This window comes from Neolamprologus multifasciatus, chromosome 10, assembly GCF_963576455.1.
Source record: "Neolamprologus multifasciatus chromosome 10, fNeoMul1.2, whole genome shotgun sequence".
In the NCBI taxonomy this organism is placed as follows: Eukaryota; Metazoa; Chordata; class Actinopteri; order Cichliformes; family Cichlidae; genus Neolamprologus; species Neolamprologus multifasciatus.
The window spans coordinates 8,682,850-8,705,831 of record NC_140448.1 but is presented as its reverse complement, the minus strand read 5'-3'; the positions used below and the strand labels follow the sequence as shown (position 1 = coordinate 8,705,831).

At 39.4% G+C, this 22,982-nt stretch overlaps 1 protein-coding gene across 10 annotated transcripts in view; it reads right to left on the bottom strand.

Annotated features, from left to right (window-relative positions):
• Positions 1-708: 708 nt before the first annotated feature.
• LOC146509562 (unconventional myosin-XVIIIa-like) overlaps positions 709-22,982 on the bottom strand; it is a 59,536-nt gene continuing 37,262 nt past the window's right edge. For 7 of the 10 annotated variants that reach the window (XM_085174175.1, XM_085174178.1, XM_085174179.1 and 4 more), the window contains 20 exons: positions 22,846-22,935; positions 22,556-22,675; positions 22,317-22,434; positions 20,974-21,101; positions 20,650-20,804; positions 19,765-19,888; positions 19,425-19,625; positions 19,198-19,308; positions 16,977-17,081; positions 16,665-16,811; positions 16,331-16,444; positions 15,242-15,358; positions 14,750-14,833; positions 11,442-11,579; positions 10,819-11,004; positions 10,594-10,733; positions 9,949-9,993; positions 5,572-5,694; positions 3,579-4,968; positions 1,431-1,630 (listed from right to left, as the gene is read on the bottom strand). In XM_085174175.1, the coding sequence (XP_085030301.1) occupies positions 3,591-4,968; positions 5,572-5,694; positions 9,949-9,993; positions 10,594-10,733; positions 10,819-11,004; positions 11,442-11,579; positions 14,750-14,833; positions 15,242-15,358; positions 16,331-16,444; positions 16,665-16,811; positions 16,977-17,081; positions 19,198-19,308; positions 19,425-19,625; positions 19,765-19,888; positions 20,650-20,804; positions 20,974-21,101; positions 22,317-22,434; positions 22,556-22,675; positions 22,846-22,935 (3,624 nt within the window). In that variant the 3' untranslated portion in view covers positions 1,431-1,630; positions 3,579-3,590. Of the gene's footprint in view, positions 1,631-3,115; positions 4,969-5,571; positions 5,695-9,948; positions 9,994-10,593; positions 10,734-10,818; positions 11,005-11,441; positions 11,580-14,749; positions 14,834-15,241; positions 15,359-16,330; positions 16,445-16,664; positions 16,812-16,976; positions 17,082-19,197; positions 19,309-19,424; positions 19,626-19,764; positions 19,889-20,649; positions 20,805-20,973; positions 21,102-22,316; positions 22,435-22,555; positions 22,676-22,845; positions 22,936-22,982 lie in introns of those variants that run through there. The other 3 variants (XM_085174184.1, XM_085174177.1, XM_085174185.1) reach the window with 3 other exon arrangements.

Sequence of the window (22,982 nt, the reverse complement as noted above, 5' to 3'; positions counted from 1 at the left end):
GAGCAGAAAGCCCATACATTAAAATCCATTACATCACACTAAGGATATCATTATCAAAGTTAAATAAAGAAGTATTCAGTTATTTTCATATGTGCCTGAAAAGAAAAAAAATGCCAACAAGAAATCAATTCATACCTCTGTGCATCTGAAATTACATACAAGTATTAAATTTTATGAGCAGAGTGGTTTTAATTTCAAGGTATTTTGGCAGTACTTTGAATGAAAAAAGTCCAACACAAGGGAGAATCTTTCAAATCCTGCTGCTGATATTTTAACATATGGCTCTAATGATCCTTTAAATTACATTCAAAATGACAGCTTTGAGAAAGAGCCTCAATATAAAAGAAAAAAAATATGATTCTAAGGGCTGCTTTTACATTCCCAACCCAAACTTTTCTCATATGCAAACATTAACTATTTATAAGAATATAATCCATGTGATATTTGGCACCCTGAAATAGCAAAAAAAAAAAGTATGGAATTATTTGCTTAAACCAATTTGCCCAAAATGCTCTAAAGATCATCTTCATCGTACACTTTTAAAGTAGTAAAATCAGCAATGGAGACATCAGAACAGACTTAATTTTATTATATATCCAAAAACTGGAATAATCTCCTGTGGGATATATTATTTAAGATGCTATATTAACACAAAAAAATGCATTCCCTTTGAACTTTAAGTAGCACAAAAATACAGCAAACTTCATCTCAATAAAATACTTAGTAGCTTTATTAAATTTTATCTGAGTTGCATCTAAAGCATTTGATTCAACATAGTAGATATCCATTTAAACTATCAATGCACATTGAAATCTAAACTTAAATCCATTTCTCATCATTTCCAACATAGGTCACCTTTAAACCCCTAACAGCTTGGTTTCAGTTTTTTTGTTGTCATTGTTGTTGTTTTTTTTAACTTTCCTGTCAGCAATAATTAGCTAACCTCACATTCTTAAAATTATGAATATCTCAACTTGCAACAAGAGCCATATGTAAACGGGCAGTGAGATAATTAATTAAAAAGAGGTTAATTCCTCCCACTGCAGTAGTCTACATTAATGGAAAAAAAGATAAGAATAATCTTAATAGTTGGTCAGACCTTCTTGAAGAAGTCCAAAACCAAAGCAGGCTTATCTAAATCCTCTTGGCAGAGCTATCTGTAAATTCAGAAAAGTGCAGAGGGGTGCTTAAATATGCCTGAAAAGCAGCTCTTATAAATAAAGCAGCAGCACAAAGGTTCTTCTGATAGTCCTTCATTTTAATATTCTTTCAAATAATACTTAAAAGAAGCATAATTTAAGCAAAATAATTTTATGATGTTATTAGGTGTGCCACAATGAGGATAATGAAATGCGCAAGCTAACCTACTCAACAAAAAGCATTCTTTGTGTGCCTCATTTCTGTTCTTGTTGGCTGGGAAAGAGTAATAAAGTTAGCAGAAAAGAACTGTGTCCCTGTTGTGCGATTGGTGTCACTGAAAAACCAAGGTTGACAGGCTGTGGATTATGACGAGCTCTCTGCCAGCGAGCCCTCACAGTTGATCTGCCTCGGCGCCTGCCCCCCATCTCTGTCCACCTCATCCTCTTCATCTGATCTGGGCAGACTCGCATCTCTCCGGTGCACAGGAGGGCTGTAGGGGTCAGTACACATACAGACACATTAGAACGCGATTTCTTTTATAGCCCCATAAAAAAAGCAAACACATGTAAAAAAAAAAAAAAAAGAAAAGAAAAAAAAAAAAAAACAGCTTTTAAGATACAAAACTCTTTGCTGACTCTTTCCAGTCAATACACCCTTAAATGTGCAATACATGCATGCACTACATTAGCATGGTTTCCCTCTTTTTGCGTCACAGAGATTCTAGCTCTGTGGACACCAATAAAAAAAAAAAGTTATGAATCATTAAAAGAAATTTCTTATTGAGCTAAATACTTAAGAATTACATGCAGAAGTATTGTAATGGCACCGTGTTCAGATATTAGTAAATATGCGCTGTTAGTAGGTTAAATGTAGAAGAGATTAAATCAGAACCAACACAGCATTCAGTGAGCTTGTGCCTTGCTTCTGCCTCTACTCATTAAAAAGGTTATTTACCTGGAGCCATTCTTAGAATCCATTGTCATGACAACTCATTACATCAGAATCACTGCACTAGTTTGATAGCAGCTTAGCTTACTGCAGAGATTCCAGTATATGAATACTTCCATTAAGATACAATTTAATGAGAACAAGGAAAAACCACTGAAACAGGCTCTTTAACACGAACATAGTATCTTTCTGATTAAACACACACGAGTGTCCTTGAGTATTAGACATCTGCTTGAAGTACACTGCACTGCATGTTCAACATACAAAATGCTGCATTTCATCCATGCACTGTGTCAGTACATAAGGCAAGGACACTAAAATTTAAAAAATACTTTTTAATTTAATTTGATAAAATGGGTGCTTGCAAATTAACATATTTATAATTTAATTACCTTCTAGCTATATCCATGAAAACAGTAATATATAACCAGATTGCTTTAAGCCACCTGTGTAACTAGCTTCCAGAGCAGCAAGATGTATCAAAACAAGCAATACAAATTAAAATCAAAATGTCCTAATAATTACCTTCAAGTAGGTTTACTTTAATAAAGTGTGAAATGAATATTTGACCATTTTGCAATAGTAAAAGCAACAGCACACAGAGAGCTGTATTTTAAGGCTAAATTGTTAATACAGACAGAAAACTGGCCTTTATTAGTTCACTGGCATGAGTATGAAAAGAACAAGAGATGCTATCAAGAACTCAAAATAGATAGATTTTGAGGCAGAGCTAATTTTAGAATATATTACACATGTTTACATCAAATAATATCAACAGTTACATCACACCTGAACTCTTCACAGTTAACATGCAAAAAGAAAAATAGGTGTAATTAAATTTTTTCCCCGTTATTGCCAGCATCTGTTTATCGGTTTGTGCTAGAGGAACAGTCACAGGCAGACACTCTTCTCTTAATACTATGCGTGCAAAACACCATCTCAAACACCATTAGGAAAAACTCTCAGATTTGCTTTTTTTTTTTAAAATAAAAAACACACAGGAATGTAACACTGCTTTATATCACTACTATTTCAGGACAAATATTTCAGTGTGCTGCCTGTGAATCCTTGGAGCGGGACAAATAAAAGCTAAAAAGAATCTGATGAATTGCAGTGATGGATTACTTTAAACCTAAATATAAACTGTTGTTTCTAATGGAATTTAAAAATAAAACTCAAGGAGTTTGTGTAATGCAAACCAGAGGCATCACTACTGTGTATGGAAAAATGTGAAGCTTAAATTAAGACAAATGTCAGTACAAGCAAAGGAAAAACGGTGGTAGGCATCAATAGGCCTGTGTCATGTTTGTCAAAAACACTGGTAGTCGTACAAATCAGCATTTGTTCTTCACACGGAGCATTTAGTCAAAATGATGAATAAAAACCAACCTAAAAACAAAGAAATTGTCACACATAGCAAACGTTAGTATTTTAAGTCAGACGACCAAAATTTATGGCAGGCTCGGGGTTATCACCACACCAAGTATCACCTTCTTTCGGTATCAGTCACTGTCATGCCTGTACAGGTACTTCATCACCAAGCTGTCCATTTTCTTCTGCTTTTTCTTTGTTTCCTTCTTGCTAGATTTTCCATGACCTGTGAGTTCCTTCTCATCGTCATCAGATTCTTGTTTAGGGCACTTTTTAATACTACTGGAGCTGCGGTAGGAGATGGCTGAGTTGGAGGATGAAGACTCTGAAGAGGAAGAAGAGTCTTCTGATTCGCTTTTTTTCTTAGAGCTCTTCTTGGACTTCTTCTTGCCCTTTTTCAACTTTGAGCTCTTTCTGCTGTGATGGTCATCTGACGATGAGGAGCTCTCAGATGATGAAACTTTACCTTTTTTATCTAGACAACTACGAGAGCTGCTGGTGCTTGATGGCCTGTTACTGTGCTCCAGAGTAGAGCCTAATGAAGAACGAAGTGGGTTAGAAGTGCTGCAGCCCAGCCCTTCACTTTCAACCTTCTTCCTACTGTCCTCACTCACTTGTTTCATCTTTTCATCCTTGTCCTCATCACTAGACTCATCAAGTTTGCTGCGTTTGAACTTAATAGGTTTGAAGCTCAGCACCTCATTAATTGCAGCCTCGAGGTCAGGGTCCAAGTAGTTTCGATGGGTGACTAATTTAATGTCTGACGTGTCAAGCGGATTGTTGTCTGATGACCGTGTTTGAGCTGATGTAGAAAGGCTGCGACTGCGTGAGCGGGGACTGTAAGGTGAGGCTCCCCCTCTGCTAAAAGCAACACTCTGGCCGTCATCATCGTCATCTACGTGTAGGCCAAACTCACTCAGGCCACAGCTGCGCGCAACGGACAAGCGAGAGCTGCTGCGTCTCTCATCTTTCCAAGATGTGCTGCGATGGAGCGATCGAGGGCTGGATCGGCTCACACTGCTGATAGTTGACTTATTGTCATCGTCCATGTCCATCATTGCTCTCCGGGTGGACATCCTGCTGGGACCCACAGAGGATACCATGGACTCTTTATCAAACTCAGGGCTGCTGCGTGAAGTCCAGCGGGACTCCAAACCCTTCCTGGCTCTGCTGGTGGCTTCAGAATAGGCTAGAGAGATGACAGAACCTTTGTCTTCATCGTCTTCCTGTGACCGACTCTTCTTCCAATCTTCCTGAAGGTCTCCAGACTTTGACTTAGATTTTCGAATGGAGGCATGGTCTAGTGTGTCAGGCTGTTCTTTGAGAGTGTTGAACAGGGAGCTGTCATCGCCTGTACCTCCTATGGAGTCCTTCAGATTGGAGCGTTTCCGGTAGCTCAGAGAGCTCAGGACAGACACCGATCTGCTCGGCTCTACCTCTTTCCCATCTTTGTCATTAATCTTCTCCTTACCTTCTTTCATCTCTTTGGCATCTGCATTTGCTGAATATCTAAAGAGTCGCATAAGAAAAATGACAACCAGGAGAACAAAGAAAAATACTGCGTATTTAAAGCCGGAACTCTCAATTTTAATTTCGTGAAATATTCACAGCTGATGTATGACAACTATGACAGCTTATATGTGGGAACTGAAAGGTTACATTTTCATACTTTGACACACTGATGTCAATTTGTTATAGAATAAATCTGTCATTTTCATTTTGTCCTTGAAACCATTCAAGAGTCAGGGAACACATCCAGTACCTCTGGCTATTGCTGTTATGCACAGTGTACACTGTAGAAAGTGAGGCAATCAACCAGTGAGAAGATCTATCTAACTGTGGTAGAGGCGTCATTTTGCAGGCGTGCCAACTGGCCACGGGCCACTTCAATAAATTTGACAGCAGCCGCTTCCCCATCCTGCCTCCTGTCATTAGACAGATTACCGGGAGAGAGAGATGACACCTAATCACATGAAATACTCATCCTTCTGTTGCAAACTGCCCCAGGTAATCGTGGGCCTTTTTAAGGCCGGGGATGTGGGGAGTTTCATCACTGTTACAATGGGGAATTATACGTTCATCTGACAAAAAGCATGGTAAGCTTTCACTAACCTGGTGCTCTTCAGACTTCCCTCTTGTGACATGGTCTTGGAGGAACCTTTGTTCTTGGAGAGCCAAGACTTAACTCCGTCCACACGGTCCTCCACTTCTGAATCTGTGTCCATCTCCTCTCCACTGTGAAGAAACCAAATCAGCTAGAGTTGATACAGAGCATCCAGGGCATCCAACAGCAAAAATACTAATCTTAAAAATTTTCTTCTTTAAGTAGAACAATCTTCCACACAAAGAAGAAATGTAGGGATGTGTTCTTTTGATCTTCCAGAAATACATCAAGTATTTTATATAGTGTCAGATTACATAAATTACACAGCCAAGAAAAAAAAGGGGTTTGATTTCACATATTGAAAACTTTCTGTTAGCAGGTTACAGTTATTTCTCTCTCATATAAAAATAGGGGTTAGTATGATGCCATGCAACAGTTTGGTGTCCGTACAAGAGACAAATGTGCTGCAAATGCATTAGTGAAAAGGCGGTATGCAGATGAAGCTCTTGGAAGTATAATTAACTTGTTTGGCTGGTTCCAAGCTGCTAGCATCTGTGTGACTTGTCACCTGTCGTCCCTGGTGATTGTTATTGGAGTGGAGCCTTGAGACAGCCCCATGGCCCTATGCTTGACATTGCAATCAATAAACAGAGACCTACCGATCTGGATGAAAGAGCTAAGCAGATCCCAGGTGATTTTTTTTTTCTTTTTTTGGTGAATATTCTGTGTTATGCATCCCATTGTCCTAGGAGGTTAAAGTGACACAAGGAGGTGAGCAAAGTGGCATAACCTCTAAGTCAATACTGACACTGGGGTCAAATTACATTAAGTGAAAAATTCTCTTCTTCTCTTTTTTTCCCTCCCCTCCCTTCAGTGCGAGATATACTGCCTTCTTAGGCTGCATGATGTGTGAAAATAAATTTTCACATTTCACACTTTTGAAATTGCAAAGACACACATATGCTATGAAGGCATAAAGTATGTTTGACTTGTGTTTCTGAGCAGAGCAGAAAATTGCATTCTTAAGAGACACTTCGTACGTTCAAGACAACATCCTCTATATTAAATACACAAATTAAGGTTCATTATAGAGAGCTCCAATTTGCAGTTCCTCCATCTTTTTATGTCTTACATAGCCTTACCTAGGATACCGTTGAAACAATCACGTTTCATCCATCTAAAATAATTGCTTCACATATCACAATTGTAGATATATAGTTCATCTTGTGTCTATATCAAGCTGACCACCATTAAAAATAACAAACAGCAATGTAGGTAACAGATCTGTCTTTGTGGACTAGCTTTTCTTTCTGAGCACTGGAAAATGTGGCAAACTGCTTATAAGGTGCAAACACAGTATTCCAAGAGGTGTGAGATGACAGCTAGACAGCTCCAGCCTCCATAATAGCTCTAGATACCATATGTGCATTTACATAGGTCTCCCACTGAAGAGAGTAGTGTCTCCTTTGTCACCAATCTCTGCGTCACACATTCATTTTTTCTCCTCTCAGAACAAATTGTGTTCTTTCTTCCCTTCTTTCTGGTGGTCTGCGTGAAAGCAGGGCATCGTCAGGGAGTGAGCGCAGAGCGCCAGAAGCATTAGGTTCTTAAAGTACTATTCAGGCTTTCTAAGAGCATTTATATCTTAACTCAGGGGCCAATTTTCAGGTAATGATGATCCCAGTGAGATTAAGTGGTGTGGTTATAATTTTACTACACAAACCCTGCCCACTGCAGAGTCTGAGTAGTGCTTTCTGAGGCAAAAGGTGAAAATTGTGAGTCCAAGTCAAGCTATAATAAGCCGGCCCTTCATTTCACACTCCCTCTACTCTCTTTCGCATAGTAAATACAACTGATAAAAGCCCACCAGAAAAAAAAAAGAGATAATAGCTTTGTTAATACCGGCGTGTTGATTACACATGTTGCCCATTTGTCATCTCCCTGATGCTGTGACTTTTTAACATGATATATTACACACCAAAATACTGAAACCAGCCCACAGCAAAATTATCTCCATCTCCCACCCTCAGTCTAACACACAGGCGTGCAAAATAAAAGGTGGCTTGCAATTGAGTGCTGTGCAAATGGTGTCACAAACGATTTGTCCTTGGCCTCACACTACTAGCTAACCAGTCCTGAAGCCCACAGATACAAACAAGCCCCAAGACTTCAGACATGAACATTAATCGCTTCTGACAATTGGCCTGCACTGGTTGTAAATCTTTGTCGCAAATACTTACAGTCAGCATCAAATCATGTATGGTTTGGTGCTATCGTGTAAGTGCTAAATAAGAGAAACATTAAACCATACATTTATGGTCTTTATTGTACAAGAGCTAATTACGTCAAACCGTGGACACATTGCACTCTGATGTAATTAACTTGAACTTCAAGGATAATTATCACCTGGTGGCAAAAAAGGTAATTTTTCTTGCCTTGCAAAGTATTGTGCTGCAATCAGAAATGTAAATGACACTACAATCACATTAATCCAAGAATTGCAACCTCTGGTTTGAAATATTAAGTACAAAATATTCAATAGTAATGTAATTCATCTGGAAAATCCACTTCATAATTAGGAGAAAATCACCACCTCCATTACTGTTCATCCATGCTGTTAATGCAATGATGTCGAAGGAGGGAAAATGTAATTAAGTAAACATGGCAAATCGTTGCTCTTTGCCTCGAGTTGCACAAAAAGAAAGGCAAAGCACGGCTACACATGGACTGTTTGATGAAAAATTGAAAGACAAAGTGATTAATAAAGGCACAATAGCATATCCCTTTGAAAAAGCAAACAAAGGTTAATGTAGAAAGCTATGGATATTTGCCATAAACAGAAGACTATGCTGGCATTGACAGTTAATTATTCAGCATGTCAAAATCCTTTTACTACATTGAAAATGAAAGAAAAGAGGGTTGAGTAAAAATAAATAACCACATTTAACACGAGAGACAAGATGAACTTTTATATTTTCAGTTAAATGTTTCACAGTACTGTAAAATAAGATTGGATTAGTAGAATGTTTGAATACAAGGAAATCAAAAGCTCAGCTTTGAGTCAAAACATTCAAGTAGTGGACTGTTGTTCACACCACTTGCTGTATGTGCAGACATGACATACACTCACAAGCAGTACTCACATAATCATGCTTAAGGTTTTCCAGAGCACATGTAAATTACTCCCATAAGATTAAACACTGAAAATATCTTCACCAAGCTGTCACAGAAAAAAAGCAGATGACTGAAGATACATTCAGGCAACCACAGAATTGTAATTGTTTCATATTACTACACATATCTCCAATAGGGCTGCCTGATTATACATCATCAATATCATTGCTAGAGCAACACCATGTATATACCTTCCCCAGTGCATGCAACAACAAACCCAGGCATGTCTGAGAGCAAAAGCCGCATGAGAGCATCCTATGCCGATTTAGTACCTAAAAATGGAGCTACTTCAACGACCTCTAACAAAGCATGGTGCTTTGCAAAATATGCATCTTCCAGCTAAAGGTGGAAACAACAAACTTGTTTCATCATTTAAGAAAAAATTATGCATGTGACCCAACAACTGATTTAACCGAGCATTGCTGGAGCACTCACTACTTTTCTTTCTGTATTGTCAGTACAAGCCATTATTGCAAATTTTCATCACATATCATTACACAGGTGATATCATTCACCCCTAGTCTCTTATCATGCAAAGTGCAGTAAACAAATATTACATTTATAATTTTGCATTGATGCATCACAGTGCTGCATTCAGTGAGATGTGCTGCATGTGCTTTGGAAAAGCTTTAGAAGAACAAAAAGACAATTAAAGAAAATTCAGTGCAACAATGCAAACTCTTGATTTTAACAAAGTGGTGAGCAGTGAATAAGGATGATGTTTGACACACAATTATTCATAGAGAGAATGATGCAGCATTACCACGTTTCTTAAAAAAATTGTTTTTCTTTTGGTTCATATTTTCAAAAGCAGTGAGAACGGTTTAAAGGAGGAAAAACATCAACATTTAGCCTTATACTCCATTTTTCATTCTAGTTTACATTTCATCTAACATCAAACAAACAAGCCTTGAAATCTCTAATGAGGCGGACTGTGTACGGACAGCGCCAGACACTTGGCACGAAATAAAATGAAACACCGGGGCCATCCTTTAAGCATAGCTTTTATCAGAAACGTATAACACAGACACTGCTTTCTATTCTATTTAAAATTACTTTGTCTCACAGTGTTACTGTGAACAAAAAGAATGAAAGGATAAGGTATACTGCATTATTCTCCCTTGTGGTTAAAATGGGTGCCGAAGAAAAACAAAACAAACTTGAAAACAACCATAATGACAGAAACAAAAGGAAGCATTTTCCATTCTCACGTTTTGTTCTTTCTTTTCTGATATTTTGTCACCATGTCTTGCAAACTGCCAGAAGTGTGGAAGACACCAAAAGGAAAAAGAGAAACAGAGAACGTGAGATACATTTTTTCTGAAACTCTGCAAGAGGAGGACAGAACATAAGAGCAATTTAAGCACACATAAAATAACTGTGTACTGTAAAGCAGTAAAACAATCTGTAAAACAATCTATGCCCTCTGCTCAAACAGAGCTGGTGAGTGCACTGTCTTCTTTTTAGAGGTCTGTAATATTGCAGTTAGTGTTTACATCTGAGGGCTCAGAGCCAGCATAACCCTCAACTCAACTGCAAAGAGGAAATGTGTAACCAAACCAGAAAAAACAACAAAGAGACAAAAGATCAAAAGCATGGAGCAGAATTAAACCAATTGAGAAGTATTTGGGGAACTCACAGACTGTAGTATGACTTTGTTCAAAAGAGGTTAGAAATTGAAGCAGGAAGACATAGGAGAAAGAACATGTTATGATTGACAGCCTGGTGAAAAAGCTAGCAGATCTCATTTGGTAACTTTCTTCCAACATACAAAGAGAATGCCCTGTGGTACCTAAGGCAGCTAGCTACATTGCAGTGTGGCATCTAATGAAACAAAGAATAAATCTGCACTTCACCTGTTAATTAGGTCGTCGTTGTCATCACTTTCCATCTCATCCTCAATGGCAGCCTGCAGATCCCCTATCCTCTTGAAGGCTAACTTAAGGTCCACTTGTAAGCTTTGATTTGCTGCCTCTAAGCTCTCGATGTCCATTTCCTGGTGAATGGATTGGAGCATGGTTAGCTCCTCCAGTGTAAACACCAGTGAGTCTCATAAGGTCACAAAGCACCCATGGCCTTACCAGCTCATGTTTCTTGCGGCTTGCCTCAGCCTCCTTCTTGGAAAGCTCTGCCATTTCTTCTTTCATGTCCCTTAGCTGCCTCTGCGTGCGTTTATTCTGGTCTTTCTCCCTGTTTTCTGCAGTGATGTGCTGATTTCTCTCCTCCATCAACTTTTCAAGATTCTCCTTCAGACGACCCACCAGACTCTGGGAAGCAGGTGACGAACGTGTTAAGGGCACATATAGTACAGACAAGTGAACAACACTCAAGCTAAATTATCTTCTTTGTACTGTTTTAAGTCCTTTCTCAGCTGCCTGCAGCTGGCCACTGTCAGTTATGCCATTAATAATAACAAAATGTGAACAGTGCTATGAGTAGCCCTTTGTCCAAATTCACTTTAATTCATTTTTAAGGTGAATAACAGGGAAGGTGACCATCAACTGACTGTCTCTATAAGAACCTAATTAAATTCATTCCATGATGGACACTTTTGTTATCTAGAAAGACAGTACGGAGCAAAGCAAGCGGCACTATAACTTTTTTTTTTAGGGCCTTTGTCTTAAAATTACTAGGAAATTAAGTGTCAGAATCCAATTAACAGGTTGGCAATGCATGGCTTTCGCATTTGCCCACATCATCTTACCTCCAACCGCTTAACCTGTGTTTTCTCATATTCCAGTTTGGTCTCTATCTCACGGATTTTAGCCTCCTGGCGGCTCACAAGTGACTTCTCCACCATGGATTGTTCTTGGAACTCTAACTGGTTCTGTAGCGAATGGAGCTGGAGGACAGACACATATATTTACACAAATAAACACTCTTGAAGAGCAATTTCCACTGTACACCTTCTTGACCTCTGGTTTTTGCTCCCCCTCTTAAGTGAGATCTGTGAAAATTAAAATGAAGTGCTGATGTGTGTATGTATTAAAACCAAATTGCAGTTTTGTATAAATGTAATCCAACTCTCTAAATATAAATATTTTGTATACAGCGTGAATAATAAGCTCTAGATAAGCCCCAAATGTACAACAAATAGTTAAAAGAAGAGCTTGTTATTGAAACTGAGTAACAGCAAGCTACAGTAATTTCACAAGCCTTTAGAAAAGCTTTTGCTTCATGCAAAGCACGTTTGGTTTTTTTTGTTCCATCTGAATGGTTTTCTCATGACTGATAAAAGGAAGAAAGACACATCACAACAAAACTGGTCCAAAAGCCAGCATGGCACCTAATAAGGGACTTTGCATCAGAGACAAGGAGGATTTGGAGTTCTCCTTTGATATTACTAAAGAATCCAGATTTTTCTCCTACTGGGGATAAGATAACCACTTCAAGGTCAGATGCTTTAGATAGCTATCACTGCTTACTCTGACAGGTTTTAACAATGCCTTACAGCCCTGCTGTGCTACTCGGGTATCGCCAAAAATATTCTGATGGGTGGGCCTTGAGTGGCCCAAAACTAACAGTGTGCTATTATTTCTGTGTTTTGATTCTCTGATTATAGCACACAATTTTGTTTAGTTCACCGTGCAGTCATAAAATACAGTCCAGTAACACCAAGCTGTGGTCGTATATTGTGCATTCACACTTATGCTAAACTTTGCCATGCTAAAGCTAAATTCACATTTAATCTACCAGACAAAATTCATTTTGTAAATAAATGCATCAAAAAAGGAAATAGGCATGCATTAATACATGACATACCGAACACAGAGGTTGTCTTCTGAACAAATAGTATTCCATCAGTACAACATGATAAAAGCACTTATCAACACAGGCCTGAATCAGAAGCATTAATCTTTGTATCACATGAATCCACATTTATGCCAGGCCTCAACCATTAGCAGACACCTCAAGCACAAAATGCAGTAATTTGACCAATCAGCTCAGAAATAGGGTAAATCAGGCAAGGACACTATGGTTTATTACAGTTGTATAATTCAGATCTGTTTGTGACTTAGCAAGTGCAGTGTGAAAACAAGAATTGGAATTTGCAACCACACCATTAGCCACACCATCTGTCACATTTGGAAGGCTTTGATATATGTGCTAAAATCTGCAGACTAGCATACTCACAATGGCAATTTGCTGATGATTGCCATGTAAACATTAGCACTTGCATTTAGGAATCATGAAGGTCAGTAAACATTTCATTGCCGATTCATTTTTGGGATTTCTCTAAATAAGTGAACACTTTGACCTGCTAGAGAAAGATTTAGGTGATCACTAAAGTCAACAGTCTTTATTCAATTTCTGGCAACTAGAATGAAAACTATAGACATAAAGCCCAAACAGCAAGTTCAAATAATGCCAACAGTTCAATAAATTATACCCAAAGCTGGATATAGGATTTCAGTTCCCCAGCCACAGAGTCATAAAAAAACATATTTTCCTGTAGATTAATTGTGCTTTTCCAAAACCAAAAACTATAAACACAAACACTATATTACACAAAATGGGCAACTTGTGTAATGCTAAACAAAAACTTGAAAAGATTTTCACTATTAATTCAGCAAAAAATCTGTAATGAGACACAAAAAGAGCATCTTCTGACTTTTCCGGAAGTAAAAGATGAGGGCTCTTTCATCAAAGGTTCAAGAATTTAAAAATTATCTTTCGTTTGTGATCTAAAATACATAACATCACAGAATCCAAAGACATCTACGACCAAGGGACAGATGTGTTCAGATTCTTCAGTGAAAACCTCTACAAGGGCTCGGGAATACTTCGGCAAAACACTGTGAGTGAACACAGTTGCTGTAAAATTCTACCACGCTAAGAAAAAAAAACAAACAAAAAAAACCAAAATTTAAACACAGCTGGGTCTTCTTTGAGCCAGAGATCATTGAAGATGGATTGAAATTCTTTATGATTTCTTTGTTTTCTGTTCTAAAGAGAAGATGTATCATTTGGCTTTCTATCAGTACAGAGTTCAAAAGCCTGCATCTGTGATGGCTGGCAGATACATTAGAGCACATTGCACTAGCTAACTTGCACATCTGTGAAGGCATCATTAATACTGAAAAATATAAAGATACAGGTTTTGGAGCAACATATGTTCCAAACTTCAGATCACATTTTTTTAGGGAACGCATTGCTTACTCGGGAAAGACAAAGCCAGACTAAAATTCTCAGTATTCAGCTATCTTGCCTGCAGTCCTAACCAGTGACACTTATTTTTATTGAATGTTCATGTAGGTACACTAGCTAGCTGTTGGTGCTTGGGGTGACACAAAAGCCAGAAATGACTGGCACAGAGCCATCTGTTTCTACAAAGCCATGGGTTGACATTTCAAACACGACTCGGCTGCAAGCATCCGCTGTGTGTGTGTCTGTGTCAAAGCAAAAAGGAATCTTCAGGGTTTTTCACTTGATTGGAGTAACCATATGCATCATGCATCATGCATAAAATAAACTGGCCAGTTTACAGTAACAAGGTTTTGCTATTATGTCCAGTGTTACATTTTTCATACCAATAGCTGATATCGAAAACACTATTTTCTTACTTGCTTCCAATTGCCATCTTTTATTAACCTGATATTCTTCTATTTTAAAATGAAATAACAACAGAACTACAAATGAAATAAAACATTTACACCAAAGCTGGTTGGCTGAAGTTCAGGGATGATTGTCGAAAGGACTAAAATTAGTTCTTCACCTAAATAGTTATTCCATCTTGATCGTCTGTTAAGTTTATGTACACCACCCTTCCTTTAAATACTGTAAGAATTCTGAGGGGGGAAATTTGCTCCTTGACACTTTTTCTCTGATTTCTACTATTTACATGGAAATTGCAATGGCTGGAAGAAAGCACGCTACCACATAAAAGGAGCATTTTTGGTCAAAATAATCAGAGAACACAGTGAAAAGCTGAAGCCTAATCAGAAAGAAGTGTTGAGGCAGCAGGCAGGTTCCTGGCATGGAGCTGTATTGCTTTTGAATACTTCTTTTTACCTTTTCCTGGATCTCCTGCTTCTCCTTTGTGGCTTCTTCCAGCTGGGCCTGCAGGTCACTGATCTGGCTTAAGTCCCTGGCAGACTAGTATGCACGTGCATGCATGCACAGAGAAAAAAAGTCAGAGAGTCAGGTGTGTTGGTGTTCATGTATGCCTCAGTTATCTGTTATATTACTGTCAGTGCAAATGTTCAAGATTATATCCAAGTCAAATATTTGGTCATGTGGTCTGCTGTACAACAGATTATATCCCCATGTTTAGCTGAGAATATCCTCCAAATTTCAAAGACACTACTGGAGAAAATAATGTTAATGTTTCAAACATAAGTGCAACTACACTAATACAAAATATACAACCAAATGCACCAGTATTGAAGAACAGCCAATTTCTTAACAGTAGATACTTGACAAAGTTCTCGAGCTGAACGGAAGGCAATACACTCCATTTTTCTTGGCATTCAAACAGATGTTTAAAGTTTTAGGCAGGACTACCTGAGCTACCGCAGCCTTGTGTTTCTTCATCAGGTCATTCATGTCCTCCTGATCCTCCTCCATGCGTGACTGCAGGTCATTCTTCTCTCGTTGCAGACGGCTGAGCTGCTCCTCCAACTAAGGCACAAACAGAGCGAGAAACACACACTTTAGTTTAGAATGGCAGGATTTATTCATGAGCTATTGAATATGATAAATGGTCATTAGTTGGCCTGGCCGTGGCAGTCTGGGAATCTCATCTAATAGCAATGAAACACAATCTGGACAGGGTTCTGGCTGGAAGATAAGACCAATTGGAGATAATCAATTGGCTCATTTAGGCAGGGAAAAGTGCAGCCAGTGCAGCATACTGGTGATGTCCCATTTAGAGTTCATCCTCTGTGATGAGGGGGGAGGCTCAGGCCTTCAATATGCATTCTCTAATCTCAGACATTTACAAGACCTTCCCTTGCCATAAATGCAGCAATTAACAAGCAAAGCACAGGCACATAGCACTCTGTGTGTCATCCCGAGAGAGACAAACATCCTCAGTCCATGAGTCTAAAATGTAGGCAGTACTCTCATGAGACACCCATTAATGAGCAAAAAAAAAAAAAAAACACATTCGACAAAGCTTATTTATCCATTAGAGCAAAATGTTGAAATCCGACATATGCCAAAGGGCATTTATTATTTTAATATTCCACCATGGGCTGATGATGTATGCATATTAATGTTCGAGCCCTGCTGTATTTTGAAGAGAGAAAATTTGATAGGCACCAGCCCTCAGTTAATTAAACATTGTTTGTTGTTTTTGGTTTAATTTGCTCATCAAAAGAAGGGTATAGAAACATTTATGCAAATTATTTCCCTCTCATCAAAAGTGAACATGAAAAAAGGTAAGTACATTTCATTATCTATGAATGTGTGATATCGTGCACAATATCGACTGAGTTAGAGATGCAAAAACATACAGCAATAGAAACATATGCAGAACATATTGGCATTCAAGCTTAGTCAAGTGGGTAATTGGAACACAATTTGTGTGGTTCCACTCGACGACATATGTTGCACCCTCAGGATACATTGTTAACAGATGTCAAAACTTACCGACATCTTCGCTTTGACCATATCCTCCATTTGGATATGCAAGTCCTCTATTTCCAGCTCCATACTCTTTCGAGCCTTCACTGATGCTGCACAAGTAAACTCTGACTCCTCAAGCTGTGAGGAAACAGGAGGAAGAAGAGGTGTTGGGAAGGAGGTGAGAGACAAACGTTAGTGGAACTGAGCTCCAGAGTCTGGGATTTTTTCCATTTGTGTTGATTTGTGCATAATACACATTTCAAAGCATGCTTTCTGTTGTTGTATCAGTATATAAGTATATTACACATCCGTGCTATGTTGGGCGCAGGCAGATGCCAAAATGTTCAAAGGGATGTACTTGATTTTTGAGCTGAGTGATCTCCCTCTTGCTGGGGGCATTACTCTTCAGGTGGTCCAGCATAATCTGTGCATCAGCCAGAAGGACTTTGGTTCTCTTCAGGTCTTTCCTCAGCCTCTTCTCCGTCTCCACATCCCTCTGGCTCACCTGAATGACAAACCACTCCTTTATAGCCAGCATCGTTACTTTCCTCCTTGAAAACCTATAGCAACCCTTGAGACTCAAAAGCATTTTCTTTCCAATCAAAACAAGTGGCAGACACTAAATTGCACAGACTTGACTACACGGACATGTTCAGAGTAATGACAGTACCTGGTCCTGAGCATTCAGCAGTTTGGATTCCAGCTCTCGTCTCTCTCGCAACACTTTTTGCTTGTCTTCATACTCCTCCTCCAGCTGTACCTCCATCTGTTTCAGCTGTAGAACACACAGAGTGTCAAGATGCACAAATGCTGGATCCATGATAAAGTCAGACATTACACACCATCGACCGTCCTGCTAGACACGGCTGCTCTCAAAGACAAATAGATCCCCCACAAGCAGACCTGGTAGCCTTAAGATTAATCACACATGATGCTTCATTATGTCAAATTAAATAATTTTAAATATAGAAATCCATTTAACTTCTTTCTACTTAATAAGAAACATGGAATAAAAATAATAGTTAAAAGAATGCATTACATTTGCAGTTGCAATGACTGCCTTGCAACTGTAAGAAGCCATTGCAGTTTACATCCATGACTATCCAGACTCACTTCAGTTTGACGGACCCCAAGTCTAAACCAATTAAGATCAAAAGCCAATTTGTTTTTTCATATTAGATAGTTCTATAAAATTCTCAAAACTATTGCAACAAATAAATCCTATAATTATTTCTGCCTCCAAATTAAGACACATCAGTCACTGTGACATTTGACCAAAACTGAACTAATTCAAAATTTATACAGCAGAAACAGTGTCCACAAATTGTGGGACAGATGGATGGACATCCAAAAATCCCTGCCCACAGCTATAACTCATAGGGAAGCATAAAGCAATACAGCATGTGTACCTAGATGAAGTAAAATTAAAGTAATGAATTCAGGAACTTCATAAACTGGGCTATGCAAATAGAAAATTTAATTATTCAATTATTTCTTTGTTGTAACAATAATTTTAGTAACAAATCTCATATATTTGGGAAGCCTGTTTATTTCCCCTTTAATGGTGCAACATTTGTAAGGAAAATTCATTTGTAGGTTGAGCAGCAGAGTTGAGTAGGTAGGTTGTGCCCATTAAAAAAAAAAAAACTTCTGATTTGCTGCACCGATAGGGTAACAGCTTTTGGTGGAGGCAGTGTGATAGTGTGGTGGAGCATCTTCCTCACAGAGAAACAGAGAGCGAGGTTTATCAGAGACTACCTACAGTATTTGGGGAGTGTAGAGGATGGAATGGTCTGTCTGCAGTGCTGACCTCAACTCCACTGAACATTTGTGGGATCAGCTTGGACATGCTGTTTGTACCAGAGTGACCAACACAACCACCCTGGCTGACTTGCAACAAATGCTGGTTGAAAAATAGGATGCCATCTGACAGCAGTGTGTGACCAAGCTGGTGACCAGCATGAGCAGGAGATGCCAGGCTGTTGTGGCTGTGTATGGCTTTTCTACATAGTACCGAGTCCCCTTTTTGCTAAATGAAAACATTTTTTAATTGCCAATAGGTCATTTTTTTCAGACCTCAATCATAGACTTCAATAAATGACACCAAACAAGAGTCAATAGCAGAATAAACACTTTGGCACTGGCAGAAAAGATTTGGCAAGTCTTTCATGGGCACAACCTACATACTCAGCTGAGGGGCTAAACCCACAAATGCATTTTCCTTACAACTGTGACACCATTTCAGGAGAAATAAACAGGCTTTCCAACAGTATAAGATTTATTGCTCAAAAGCATTGTTACAACAAAGAAATCATCAACATAAATTCCCTTATTTTCCATCCATCCATCCATCCATCCATTCACTTCCGCTTATCCTTTTCAGGGTCGCGGGGGGCGCTGGAGCCTATCCCAGCTGTCATAGGGCGAGAGGCGGGGTACACCCTGGACAGGTCGCCAGTCTGTCGCAGGGCCAACACACAGGGACAGACAACCATTCGCACTCACATTCACTCGCACATTCACACCTAATGGCAATTTGGATTTTCCAATTAACCTATCCCCACAAGCTGCATGTCTTTGGACGGTGGGAGGAAGCCGGAGTACCCGGAGAGAACCCACGCAAACACGGGGAGAACATGCAAACTCCACACAGAAAGACCCCGGCCTGATGTTGGAATTGAACTCAGGACCTTCTTGCTGTGCGGCAACAGTGCTAATCACCATGCCACCGTGCTGCCCCCTTCCCTTATTTTCTGTGCTTTCAATCAAGCATGAAAAAGTGTGTTACTGAGTACTGCAGTAAACAGCCCTGAGTAAATGTTAGTCAACAAAAAAAGGCCATAAATAAGAAAAAAAAAACTGCAGAAATTGCAAGAATGATTAGTGGCTACCTTCTTACTGCAAGATCTCCTGATCTCCTCTACGTCTTCATCTTTACTCTCAATCTCCTTAGAGTGGGTCTGCCGCTGCCTCTCCATCTCCATCTCAAGCCGCAGCTTAGTCTGAAGACATAACATATAAATGACATGTAAGACAAACATGTATTAGAGAAAGAGATACATATGCAACAATTAGCAAGAAGAACTCCTCGCTGAACCATATTTGCACCCCTCTGTACCTGCTCCAGCATTTGGATGTTTCCAGCCTGTTCATCCAGCTCCTCCTCCTGGTCTTTCACCTTGGCCTCGAGGTCACGAAGCTGCTTCTTGACCTTGGCAAGTGAGGCCTCATCCTTTGACTCTTGGGAGGACAAATCCTGTAGCTCTGCCTCCAGTTGTTGCACCTTTACATTCACGCCACACAATTCAGTGTCCTTGTCCTGCAGGCAGAAGGCATGCTGTAAAACACACATCTGGACCAGCCTAGTTATATCATACAGAGAGCAGAAATATCAGACATGTTGTCCCCAAGAGAGGGCATTAGAGTACATGTGGAGTATGTAGTGGAGAGAAGCCTACCTGCAGCTGCTGGCGGAGGTTAAACATCTCACCAGTCATTATGTCTTTCTCTCGAGCCAGCTTCTCCTTCTGGCTCCTTTCCCTCTGTACCTCAGCCTGAGCCTGGTTCTGCTCCAGGTCAAATCTGGAAAACACACACACACACACAAAAAATGTTGGTTTTACACAATCTCAACAATAACATAGCCTTACCAGTTGAATGTGGTAGGAAAGATTTTTAATTACATAGTACAGTTTTAACACTATCAAACAGGGAAATTGGCAGACACAACTAATACCCATTTTATATTTTAAACTCTAAACTAACAAATCAGCTTAAAGAAAGATCTCTCAGAAATAGATCTCTGCATCATTCATTTCTGTGCACAGTATGTTACTCAGAGAATTTGACTTTGTTATACGGGAGGCGCCAGGCTATCATCGGTTCTATTTTAGCCTCCACTTCTGTCCCCCTCTAATAGCCATCAATTTACCATTGGGTTGTAATAATGTGCAAAATGTTTTCTTCAATTGTCTAGGGCAGAAACACTTATGGTTAGTGAACTTAACAGCTAAGTGTTTCATGCTGTCAGCTTGTTGTAATTCTCTGTTTTTCTCTCTGAAGCGCAGCCGAAAATAATTTCACCCACAGAGCATCTTCAATTAGCCACAGGGGAGAGATCACATTCTGCCACAGTGATAGCTTCTCAAGTGCTTAAAGTCTTGAGTCATTTTCTCAGCTAATGCAATTCCACAGATTACAGAACATCTCAGTCACTGTTCAAATTAAAGAAAACTTTAGCATTAGGCGAGTAGACCAGTGCTGCTTAATCCGAGGAGAAAAGAGCTATATGCTCTCTGCAATGTGTGTTTATGTAAGAGAACAGGACAGGCAGTTGAACTGACTTCCTCTGCTTCTTCTCCAGATCATGGTTGCGACTTTGCAGGCCCTCCAAATGAAGCTTGGTGTCCTGCAGCTCAGCAGTCAGTTTCTGGCACTTTTTCTTCAGCTGCTGCACAGAGCGCTGCAAATCCTCATTATCCGTCTGCAAATCAGCCAGCTGCAGCACACACACACACACACACACACACACACACACACAATTCTTTAATGAAAGTGCAACACCTAGTATTACTATTGCATTTCCACAATTAAAAGTTTATAAGTGTGAGACAAATTAAATTAGATTTTTTTTATTATTATTATTTCAAGTTGTAATTTGCTCTTGCCTTTCTCTCTACATATCTTTTGCTCTGCTGTTCCGTCTCCAGCTTGTCATCAAATTCCTGCTGAAGTTTCTTTTTGGCAAAGTCCATTTCACGAACGGCTCGATTGTATTTTATCCGCCACTCTCCTCCTAGAGGAAAGACATGCAATTCAGAAAATGTCTGTGACATTTGAGCATTTCCTGACTTTAATGCAGGTCCAGCCAGGTACACAGAGGAAGAGGCATAAAAACCACAGACATGATGGATGCGTGGGATTATGGAGTGCACTGCACTGGCTGCGATGATTATCACATTCAAAGACTGAAATGAAATAATCTTTCTGGAAATAAAACTTTTGCTTAATCAGATGCTGAACTTACAAGGTCAAGGTATTCAACAGGAAACTACAAAAAAGGCTTTGTGTTTTAGCTCTTATCTTGAATAAACCTGAGATAGGAATTCAGAGCACAACACAACAGTAGTTAGAGGAGGACATGTCTAAGTGGCACTTTCCACAGTTCTTAGGTGACCTTAATTCTGGAGCTGTCATAGGCTATCAGAACTATAACAGCAGCCAGACAGACATTTGGGTTCAGGTTCATTTCCAAGCCTTATCATTTTAGAGGCTGTCCACTTCTCCTTCACATACCAACACAGGCTCCTCCATCAGTGCTGCTCATTAGCATATATATAGCATAATGACAACTTGCAGGGCCACCAGCTCTGATCCCACCGATTACTTTCTCATTCATCTAAGAATTCTGATATGCTCTGTAATGGCTTGTCTGCTGAGGTGGGTTGAAGGAGGTGGGAACACAGATATATAAAAAAAAAAAAGACTCATGGACAATATGCTCTCAGCAGGCGCTCTCTTTCCCAGCAGGGGGAGACCAATCAGAAACAAGCATTAGTTGTATGCCTGGGAGCAGACATCCTAATCTCCTAGCGGTTAATCCTAAACTTGGAAAATATACTTAACAGTATTATGCAGGATGTGACCAAGTCTTACTGCCATGTCTCCTGCTGAAACAGCTGAACAAAGCCATTCATTCCTGCAGCTACAATTAGTATAAGGGAGATATATCAAACTGTGCACATAATGCTGGTCTGAGTGGTTCAGTAAATTATGCTTCTGACCTGAGCTGACATGCCTATTAGGCAGGCTTAGGCAAGCTGCTGAAAGTGTCGCAGGGTGCAATTAATTAGGGAATTTAAAACAAATGTTTAAAAAACACTGATGACCGAGACTGTGTTATTCAAAAAAACAGAAAAGTTTCTCAGAATTATCTTCAAATTTGATCTTGCATGTATCAATCTCTGGTGTCACGACCAAATGTTAGATATCAGTGTCTTGCTCTACTAACCAGCATCTTCATCATCATTGTCCATCTCCCCATTTAGCTCTGATGTTTTCATGAGTCGTGCTTCCATCACCTCCATCTCCTGCGATTCTAACTGTTTCTTCATGGCATCAAACTTTGCCTGGAATGCACAAATTCAGTCAATAATCATGCAGAGCATGTCAGTCATAATAAACTGAACTTCAGAATTACTATAAATTTTAAGTGTGCATCTTTCATATATATATTTCATGTTTATTTGCCTGTAGATCCTTCATATCTTTCTCCAAGCGCAGTCTCTCAGAAGTCTCAGCCTCCAGCATTTGGGATGCAGACTCACTTGTGCTTCTCTCATCAGCGAGCTCTGCCAGCAAGTCTGCGATCTGATCACAAACAGGCAGACGCACATGGGGTGTTATGCAAAGTTGCAAACTACTGGCCACAGTTCCTGTGCAAGTAGGTAATCAAATCTTTAACTAAAATAAAGAGTGCAACTGCACCATAAATCTCCAAAAACTATCCAGAATGCACTACCATAGGCAGGGGGACCCACCCTGCTCTCCAATCGATCTGTATTGAGTCTCAGCTCATTTCGTTCCTTCTCCACTCTCTCAAGCTTCAATTTCTGCTGCTGAATCTCCTCCTGGAACACAGAATATAGCTGTTTTATATCAGATACATGTTATGTTA